The 11199-nt window shown below is 36.1% G+C and overlaps 1 protein-coding gene across 1 annotated transcript; it reads left to right on the top strand.

The window, feature by feature from the left end:
• The first annotated feature begins 297 nt into the window (after positions 1-297).
• LOC147634641 (putative germin-like protein 9-2) lies at positions 298-1029 on the top strand. The gene has a single exon (XM_086803279.1). It carries the CDS (start codon positions 298-300, stop codon positions 1027-1029), a length of 732 nt encoding a protein of 243 aa, XP_086659405.1.
• The last annotated feature ends 10170 nt before the right edge of the window (positions 1030-11199 follow it).

Genomic DNA, 11199 nt, shown 5'->3' with positions numbered 1-11199 from the left:
GTGTCTACGTCCAAGCCATTTTGAGGCTCGTGTGCAAGGAGGGGGCCTTATGCTCAAGGTATCTCAATACAGTAAACATTTATTCATTTAACCTTATCCCTTAATGACGGTCTGTTCGATCCCATCTCAAAACGAGCGAGGACTGCGCCCAACAAATAGGACATCAAAAAGCCTTTCAACGGCATGGCCGGCAACTGCTGCCCTGCTGCATGGCCACCCCATGGAGGAGGCCTCTGCATGTACGCAAGCGTTTGTCGCATTGGAGGGGGCCAAGTGAAGTGTAGAAGCTAGCTCCAGATGGCGCCCGCAGATTGGAGGTTGCTGAGGACGTGTCGTGCACGTTTTACCTATATAAAAAGCGACCGGGCGCTTTTTGTTGCTGGCAAACCTTCGAACGTTTTTGCCGCTGCAGGAACAGATTACTACCTTCTTCTTCTCTGCGTGGCGCTGCTGCTGCTACCTCTGCAGCTCGCGAGCGCCAGCGACCAAGAGCTGACCACCGACTTCCAAGTGCCCGCGGGCTTGAATGCGAGCGAGCTCGACGAAGGCTTCTTCACATTCACGGGCTTCCGCGGAGGGCCCAACGCGCTCGCTGGCGCTTTCAAGCCCCTCAGGGCCTTCGCGGACGCCTTCCCGGCGCTGGGAGGGCTGGGCATCTCGGCGGCCTTCCTGGAATTTCAGCCCGGCTCCCAAAACACTCCCCACACCCACCCTCGCGCCACCGAGCTCCTCTACGTGCTAAGCGGCTGTCTCGTGGTGGGCTTGGTCGACTCCTCCAACAAACTCTACACCCAGACTCTGTACCAGGGCGGCCTCTTCGTGTTCCCCAAGGGCCTGGTGCACTTCCAGATGAACCCCACCACCTCCAACACCACCGCCTACGCCCTAGCCTCCTTCAGCAGCTTCAGCCCCGGCACCGTCTCCCTCCCGTCGACCCTCTTTGGATCCGGCATCCCTACCCCCTACCTCGCGCAGGCCTTCAAGGTCTCCGCCTCAACGGTCTTGCAGCTCCAGGCGCCTTTTGCCTAGCTAGCTAGAGTAAAGCTTTGGCGGCTTGGCTTCACGTAATATAATCTATCCGATTCTTCATGTAATTTATGATTTGCATTGATTTTCTCTCCTGACTAACTGCTGCTATTAAAAGAGTAATCCCCATCGTATATGTATTCTTAAAGTGTTGTTTTTCATTCTAAGTATAGAAAAATGCATACTAGAATTATTTTATCATAAAAGTGTTATTTTCTTTAGAATCAATTTCTATGCATAGAAGGATGCATATTGAAATTTTTATTTTGATTATAAAAGTGTTACTATTATCATAATTGGATTTTTATACATAATTAGATGCATAAAAGAATTTTGTTTTTATTATAAAAGTGTGACTTTTATCATTTTGATTTTATGCATAGAAAGATGGATAAAGAATTTAACTTTTAATTCAAAAGAGTTATTTTCATCAATTTTAATTTTATGCATAAATAGATGCAAAAAGAATTTAATTTTTATTCCAAAAGAGTGATTCTTATCAATTTTGATTTTATGCATAGAAAGATGCATAAAGAATTTTATTTTTAATTCAAAAGAGTTATTTTCATCAATTTTTATTTTATGCATAAATAGATGCATAAAGAATTTTTTTTAATTCCAAAAGAGTTATTCTTATTAATTTTGATTTTATGCATAGAAAGATGCATAAAGAATTTTATTTTTAATTCAAAAGAGTTATTTTCATCAATTTTTATTTTATGCATAAATAGATGCATAAGGAATTTTATTTTTATTCCAAAAGAGTTATTCTTATCAATTTTGATTTTATGCATAGAAAGATGCATAAAGAATTTTATTTTTAATTCAAAAGAGTTATTTTCATCAATTTTGATTTTATGCATAAATAGATGCATAAAGAATTTTACTTTTAATCGAAAAGAGTTATTCTTATAAATTTTGATTCTATGCATAGAAAGATACATAAAGAATTTTATTTTTAATTCAAAAGAGTTATTTTCATCAATTTTGATTTTATGCATAAATAGATGCATAAAGAATTTTACTTTTAATCCAAAAGAGTTATTTCCATCAATTTTGATTTTATGCATAAATAGATGCATAAAGAGTTTTACTTTTAATCCAAAAGAGTTATTTTCATCAATTTTGATTTTATGCATAAATAGATGCATAAAGAATTTAACGTTTATTCCAAAAGAGTTATTCTTATCAATTTTGATTTTATGCATAGAAAGATGCATAAAGAATTTTATTTTTAATTCAAAAGAGTTATTTTCATCAATTTTGATTTTACGCATAAATAGATGCTTAGAGAATTTAATCTTTATTCCAAAAGAGTTATTCTTATCAATTTTGATTTTATGCATAGAAAGATGCATAAAGAATTTTATTTTTAATTCAAAAGAGTTATTTTTATCAATTTTGATTTTATGCATAAATAGATGCATAAAGAATTTTACTTTTAATCCAAAAGAGTTATTTTCATCAATTTTGATTTTATGCATAAATAGATGCATAAAGAATTTAATTTTTATTCCAAAAGAGTTATTCTAATCTAATGAAAGTAACACTTTTATAATAAAAATTTTCTTTTATACATCTTTCCATGCATAGAAATTAAATATACTGAAAATAACACTTTTATAATAAAATAATTTCTTTTATGCATCTTTCCATATGCATAGAAATTAAATCTAATGAAAATAACACTTTTATAATAAAAAAATATCCAAAAGGCATCTTTCTATACATAGAATTTAAATCTAATGAAAATAACACTTTTATAATAAAAAATATCCAATATGCATCTTTCTATACATTGAAATTAAATATAATGAAAATAATACTTTTATAATTAAAAAAATATCCAATATGCATCTTTCTATGTATAGAAATTGAATCTAATGAAAATAACACTTTTATATAAAAGAAAATCCTTTTATGCATCTATTTATGCGTAAAATAGGAATAACACTTTTAAAATAAAATTCCCAAAGAGAAGAAACTCGTTGAGTATGCAAATCTTCCAGAGAAACTCAAGGAGTACCCCAACCCTATGTTGGAGAAAGAGAATGAGACAAGCCTAAGAGATTATGAGTAAGGTACAAGCTAAACTAGATCCAATACTTGATCAGGTGGTTAAGTATAAACGAGTGACCCCATTTGTATGCTCATGCATATCCCAAACCCTATTATTGACCCAATAAAAGAGCAAGTAAGGAAACCTTAGGGCATGCAAAAGGCGATAACCATACTCGTGAGTGACCATTCTCAAGTGGCCATAAAGAGCCAAATGTAGAGCCTTTTCTATCTCAAATGGCCATAAAGAGCCAAATGTAGAGCCTTTTCTATCTAAACAAATCTCACATTCCTAGCTATCTACAATGAAGGATAACTCAATGGGAGGATAAAGTCTACCTGCCACATGGGTCATCATAGTCACCATAACACATTGTATGAGGTGATTAGTAGACGACTTTATATCGCCACTAAACATTTGTTTGACATGATTGTTGGCAACAACTTCATTTTATCTTTTTTTGAGATGTTTGGCCGATGAATTAATTTTTCCCCTTTAAAGTCATTGCCTTAGAAACACCACCTCAATGGGAGGAGAACGTTGGCCACCACTAGCATTTTCTCTGAGGTGCTTGGTGATGACTTCATTTTGTCCCCTTCAAAGGAATTGCCTCCTAGTAGGAAAGGACCAGTGCACATTCTCTACACATTGGGTTATGTCCTAGGATGAGCCAAGTGAGCACAAAGACATAGCAAGCCTCACACAACCTTCTTGTCCTAAAAAAATCCAAGTTTTGATAAGTTCTCTGTTGCTAACGAAATTCCCAACTTTGGAGAGACTTATATGACTGGATGAATGAGTGCCTATAAGAGCCCATACAATTAGCCTAAACCTGAAGATCCCACACAATTATCCTAAACTTGAAGAGGAGGAGAATGAGTTTTTCCACATTGAACACCCTCCCTCTATAACCAAAACCAAAGGGATAGCCAAGTGAATAAACTCGGGAATTACTTTGAAAGTAAAAAAATGAACATCATATTATCTGTCAAATATAAAGAAATAAAGGTGTCCTCAATCTTAGATGGTGGTGTTGTATCAACATAATCACCACAAATTGTTGGGAGGCCCACTAGGCACAAGCCTTGTGGTGGTCAAGCTTGCCTATGGGAACACAACCAAATCCTTGGGCATTGTGCAAGATGCAAAGAGTAAGACCTTTGGACTAAGCTTCCACCACACATTTGTGGTGATGGGTTTTCAAAGTAGAGGGTCATACACAATGATTCTCCGAAGTCCTTACATGAGACAAGTGAGACCGTTACATGAGAGAAGTAAGGCTAGTTCATGATTAGGAAACCTACAATCACATTTATATATGCAAAGGCAAACGTGCCTTAAAAATAAACCTGAAATTTAGGAAGAGTCATCCCATGGGTTGAGGCATTCTTGCTAATGAGTCTAACTACTTTAAGGATTCAATTTGGAAGGGATGAGCTCGATCATCACCAATCCCTAAAACTCCTCTCAATGTTGGATCAAATAATTTTGCATACATTGAGAGCACTACCATCCCAACTCACATTGCACATACCCTGAGACAATATTCCTATAATATAGTCATTATAAAACTCTGGGTGATCATAACATGTCACTATGTCTATATTCATATACAACAAGTTTGCAAATGTCACCTCATAACCCCATGCTCAAATCAAGCTCCCTTGACCCAAACTAGGGGTAGTTAGTAAGAGAACAACTATTATCATGGATGCCACAAGAATGACATATTAGGGAGTTTGGGAAAATCCTATTACTTTGGGAATTTCCGTTTCAATTTACTTCTTGATGTATCTTGAGAAAATCCTATTACTTTGGGAATTTCCTTTTCAATTTACTTCTTGGTGTATCTTAAGCATACTAATTCCAAAGTTGTCGAAGAATGCGGATTTAGAACCTACTCTTCAAGAGATTTCCAATGATATGCCACATGAGGGGGTTTTGACAAAATCTGAAAAGGGTTCACCATGCCCCCCCCCTTTTTTATCTTGCAAAATGGGAATTGGGATTTTCCCAAATCCCTTAATATGGTCTTCAAGGTGGAAGGTTGCCTAACTTGAAATAGTTTAAGGCTGCAATTCTTAACACCTTATAATCCCTATGTCTGAACGATGTGCAATCCATAACATGTTCATAGACTGCTATAAGAAGAACCAATTAAATTCAATCTACCTTGTAATACTCAACACTCAACATATTAAGTGTGTAAAATGGTCGATTGTCCACAGTACCTTTGAATGTGCTCAAACCCTTCAGCTTTAATTTTAGTTTTATTTTGTAACATTTTATAATGCATTTTAGGTGTTGGTATATATGCTAGTAGAGACATTGCTATTTGAGTTGTGGAATTTGTTAAGCCAGCATGCTCTATGTCCTGAGTGGATTCCTTGACATGTTTGGGGTACTTTGTATAAATAATCTATACGCAAAGAAACCACTTAAACTAAAAACACTATATTTGTGAGTTTGGGAATTTCCCAATTCCCATTTTTTAAATAGTAAAAAGATGGGATGTGGATAACGTGCCTATAAGTTTCTCAAAACCCTATCATGTGACCTATCATTGGAAAGCGCTTGGAAAATGGGATCTCGTGAGCTATAGAGCGCTCAATTTGGAGCAACGGTATTCAAGTTATGATTAATCCAAAGATTTGACCACATGTCCCAAACTTATGGGAAATTCCCATATTCCCCAATATGATGTTTAAAGGTTTTTTATGTGAGTATGTGAAGAAGATTTAATTTTGGGGTGTGACCAATTATTTCCACCTAAGCTCAACCATGCTTCACCAACAAATACAATCACCTTAACACAGAGATAGTAGTACTATTTTAGGGTGTGAATGAATTGTTTCTACCTAATCTCAAACATGCTTCACCAGAAATACAATCACCTTAACATGGAGATAGCAGTTCTATTTTGTGACAAAGAGGATCCAACATTGAATGATCTCTATGATGTTGCTCAACGTGAAAGACTACTAGCTTCCTCACCAAAAGCCCCTCTTTCTGAAAACTAACCTTCTACACTAGAATCCCTCTTTATCAAAGCCTCTATTCTTTTAATCCCATAGTCTCCATCAAAGGAACATGCTTCAATATCTTGTCCCACAGCCTCACAATCAATTTTTAATATGATAAAGGTAGCTCCAACATCAACCTCAATGCTAATAGATCCTCTATCCAATGGTAAAGCTTATCCAATAACTACCATTGATAATGGAGACCTACACTCTATGTCGATGATGATACCTCTATGAACAAGCTTGTCCCTTTTCGACCAACCTTGCCAAAATAAAAAAGGCATCCACCATCATGTCATCGATAACCCCTTTTAAAAACATGTCTAGTTCATTAACAATAACACCAAAGGTCATCTTTGTAGTTGATAAAGGATAATTCATTGACGTGACCTTGATGTTGGTAGTCTCTCTGTTGAAGACCCAAGCCTCATCATCAACATACCGTATAAAGCCAAGTGATACTTTTCAAACTACTACTAAGAAGGGGCTAGAAAACTATCAACTCCATCAAAGAAGGTAAATCCATTGTGAAATTCATTTTCTAGATCTATGTATGGTGTCAAAAGATGGGTGGAAAGAAAGTTACTTATAACAATCGTCAACTATGAGGGTAGCAATCTGATTTGGCTACCTCTCTAACATAGTCCAACCCATCGTGCACTCAAAATGCAAAACTATGAAGTCGAGAAACATGAATAAACCCACCACCTCTTTCATTAAAACTAACAAAAACCCAACAACACCTCAAAAGTTGTAAGTTCCAAAGAACTTTCAAGGGTTTTAAGAAGATTGAATGTTGAAGTGCAGATTCAAAAGAACCCTACAAGGCCCCCTAAGATTGCATATAGAAAGAAACCTCAACAAAGAAAGTGCAAAAAATATGAACCCTCACTACCATGCATGGCTATGTTGTGCTTAACCCTAATTACTATGATTAAAGAACACTAATCTTATGGTGGACGCAATCTAATTAACAACATAATGATGATGAAAAGATTATGTTAACTAAGCTTAAGACTCAAGAACAATTAGGCTACAAGATTGAGACTTGTACCCATAAAGAGACTTGAGAGCTTGCTTCATATTTCATTGCTTAAAATGGCCTCCTTTTATATGAGGAGGTACACATCAATGTGGGATAATTCTCAACTCTTCTCTGTAGCTCACATGTCACCTCAAATCTCAACACCCCTCGTTGATGGTGACTTGCTATCTTTGAGGCCTAGAAGTCATCTTTAAGAGTAACCCCCCCTGATAGATACTTGACCTATCTTTTAGGTCTAAAGGTCTCTTCTAAGAGTAGGGTTACAATTTTTGGCTATTTCTTCTACCTTGGCTACTGATTGCTGCCAAAGGGTAGGATATACAATGTTTTTAGAGGACATTTTTAGAGCTATGGACATCTTGAATTGCATTTTTTGCCACAAAGTGATCAACTTCATCATAGTTTCTTTCTTGATTCTGTTTGGAGTAGCAATGTTCTTCCAAGTGCCTCATCCTTCCACAAGCGTTAAAAATTCTTTTTGGCTTATTTTTGAAATGATAATTTGCAAAGATGTGACCCAAGATTGCCACAATGATTACATTTGACAATTTTTCCAATATATAGCAAGCATTTTGATTGATTCCTTGAGTGACAGTTGATGAGTTTTTAAGTTTAGACTCATATTCAAGTAGTGAAGACTCAACTTAATTAGAGTTTTGTCGACATTTTTTAGTGTGGAAACAAGAACAGCATTGGGGGTTTTGTGTCAACGCTATAGAGAATTGCAACCGCTTCATCTTCTTCTTAGTTCCCATTAGTTGTTAATTGAGTGCCTTGAACTTATTGATGTGATCTGCCATTGCGTCAAATTCTTCTTTGTCCAATCTATAAAACTGCATCAAAAGGTTAACCTTGGGGCTCTTGGTTTCACTTCCAAACACTTTGTTGAGCTCCTCCCATGCTTTCTTGTAATCTTCCAACCTTTGAGCTATTATGCCAAGTGCTTTGTGATTGTTGAATGTGTTGAGCGATTTGCTATCCCTATCTTAACTAGGCTCAACTAGATCTGATAGCCCTTTTCTCATTAATGTGTACATGGTTTTCATTTGCTAGGTGTAAAAGTTCTCTCCATTAAACTTATTTTGCTCTAACGCGATTTTCTCCACATCATGTACAACAAGGGAGTCTTACTGATAGTATGGACAGTATCTATCCCTTTTTACAACATGCAATGAGAACGTTAGGAATGTCTTCACACCTAATAATGATTCACGATCAGTGTCTAGTCCCAGTAAAAGATTGGCTATAAAAACTCTCTTCAATTAAGTAATGCAAGTGGATGCGATGAATTTGATACATAAGATATTTTCCACAATGGATTTACACCCTAATTTTCTAATTTTGAACTTTAATTAGCCTAATTTCTACTAATACTACACTAATGATAGTAATTAGTGCTTAATTAGAGTGATTAGAGATAACAAAATGTGGAGGCTAAAATTGAGCTTATGAATGCAAGATTTGAAGGGGATTTTGGCATTGACTTGTTGCCCTTATTGAAGGGAGTTAGGGAAAATCCCAATTCCCATTTGACAAGATCAAAAAATGGGGGCATGGTGAATCTTTTTAAGATTTTGTCAAAAATCCCTCATATGACATATCGTTAGAAAGCTCTTGAAGAGTAGGTTCTAAATCCACATTCTCTGACAAATTTTGAATTTGTATGCTCAAGATACACCAAAAATAAGATTGAAAAGAAAATTCCCAAAGTAATAGGATTTTTCCAAACTCCCTAATATGGTTTGGATAAAGGTGAAAAATTAGCCCCAATTTCCATGGGTAATTTCCATGGGTGAGGCAAAAAATGCATAGAATCATCCACCTAGTTTTTTTGCTTCTCCCATCATGTATACACCACCAAATGTCTTGAGATTCATACTGTGGGGAGCTTGGGGCATAACAAGGCTTTGCTAAAATACTTTAGTCCAATGTGGAGGAGTACACACAGCTAATGGTGGAAAAACTAGTCACGACAAATGCACCAATTTTGGACAGTTTAGAGTGAAATTGATCAAACCCTCTCGTTCGTGGGTTTGCCTCGGGTTGAGCAACAACCGTTTAAAATATCTTGGCTAATGGATGAGAGAATGAGTAATGGTAAGCATTTGAAATTTGAACCACAAATGGAAAGATTGAGATTAGTGGATAATTAGAGGATTAGTGAAGTAATTAGACTAATGTGAGCTAAGGCTAAGCTAATAGAGAGGGGTGGCTCTAATACCATTTAAAAAAAGATAAACCCTCAGCATGCATGGTTGTGGTATGCTTAACCTTAATTATTGTGATTAAGAAACATTAATCTTATGATGGATGCAACCTAATTTATAACATAATGATGATCAAAAGCTTATGCTAACTAAGCTTAAGACTCAAGCAAAATTATGTTACAAGATTGAGACTTGTACTCATAAAGAGGCTTGAGAGCTTGCTTCATATTTCATTGCTTGAAATGGCCCCCTATTATATGAGGAGGTACACTCTTGTGCTTGTATATCAATGTGGGATAATTCTCAACTCTTCTCTCTAGCTCGCATGTCACCTCAAATCTAAACAAATGGCACCAAAACCCAATTTGAAAAGCTCAAAAAAATTGGGTTCTTGCACACCTAGACTCCATGCTCAAGGGTATTATAATGGCAATTCCATCATATGGGTGCCTAAAAGAAACCTCAACAACAAAGACACCGATTAGTCATTATGAAAGGGACTAATTACTCTTTGATCAAACTTCTTTCACCTCTTTGTCCACTAGCTCTTCACCACTTTCAATTGTTACAATCTTTGCTTTGATACCAATGTTTCTTGGGGGGTGCACTATTAAGAAACCCTATGTATCACGTGCATTGAAGGGGAATTAAAAAACCCCTTACCTTATTTTGCTAATATGTCTTGTTTGTGTTCGTTTTGTAGGGTTTTTACTCATTTTCTCTTGAGGCTTAAGCTCTCTCTTGGTATCTCTTGCTCAAGATGTCCCTCGAGACTTTAATTAGCTTACAATCTTTCTACTAAGTGCCCTAATCTCATTGTCATAGATTTTGTTTTTTAAATGCATCTTCTTGCTTTTAATGTTGCCCCTCCATGTGGGATTTGGGTAGATAGATCCTTCAAAACCATGCAACTCTCCTTATTAGAGTCAAGGTGCCTTTGCATAATCGTGCACATAAACACCTTTATGCATGCATTGAGATCTCTATATTCTCTTTATGCATTATGCATAGACTATACATAATTCATAAAGGTTTATGCTTATGCATATGGATTAATGTGAAAAGGTATGTTCTTATGCATATGGTTCAATGTATTAAATTTTTTACATGATGTTACAAGCATTCGGAATCTCATCACTGACAAAAGGAAAATAAAGATAGGGAGAACAAAGTTTTCATGAATAAAATGACTCCTTTTTCTTTATAGACTTACGGTTTTCTTTTCAAGATCAATTAAAAAACCACTTCTGTGTATATATTTCTCTAAATTTATTTAAAATTTTAAACTAAAAAACCTTTTCACTTAAAATCATGTACTATACTTACATATTTTTAGGTGAACACCTCGAGCACTATTGTGAGAGGTTTGCATGAACCCATTGGAACAATATTAAATACCAAGCATAAATAGAATAGATAATTACTCAAGATATAAGATTGGGTTCAATTTTTCCCCACACAAGAGTGAGCCCACACTTTCTCTTGGTGTACTTAAATATATTTCTTGAGATAGCTTTTGGGGCTCAAAATAGTGTGATTTACAAATATATGGACTTCTATAAGAATAGCTTGCTTCAAAAGTAGTCTCCTTAAAAATAGCTTGCTTAAGCATGCAAGCTAAACTACTTCAAAAATAGATGTTAGCCTAAAACCATATAAAGGTGTGAGATCCCATTACCCCCTCTGGGCACCGGATTTTCGATTGGTAGCACAGTGGAAGTAGCTTCCTCTTGCGCGGGGCAGGGTTTCCCACTCGGGGCCTCACCCTCGAATGTCCGGGCATGAGACTAAACTAGTGGTCATTCCAAAAAAAAAACCAGGACAATTTCCCTTGCTCGA

The sequence above is a fragment of the Cibotium barometz genome, chromosome 10 (genome assembly GCF_041138505.1).
Source record: "Cibotium barometz isolate CiBa-2024 chromosome 10, ASM4113850v1, whole genome shotgun sequence".
NCBI lineage: Eukaryota > Viridiplantae > Streptophyta > Polypodiopsida > Cyatheales > Cibotiaceae > Cibotium > Cibotium barometz.
The sequence above is the reverse complement of the archived record's forward strand: the minus strand, read 5'-3'. Positions and strand labels throughout refer to the sequence as shown.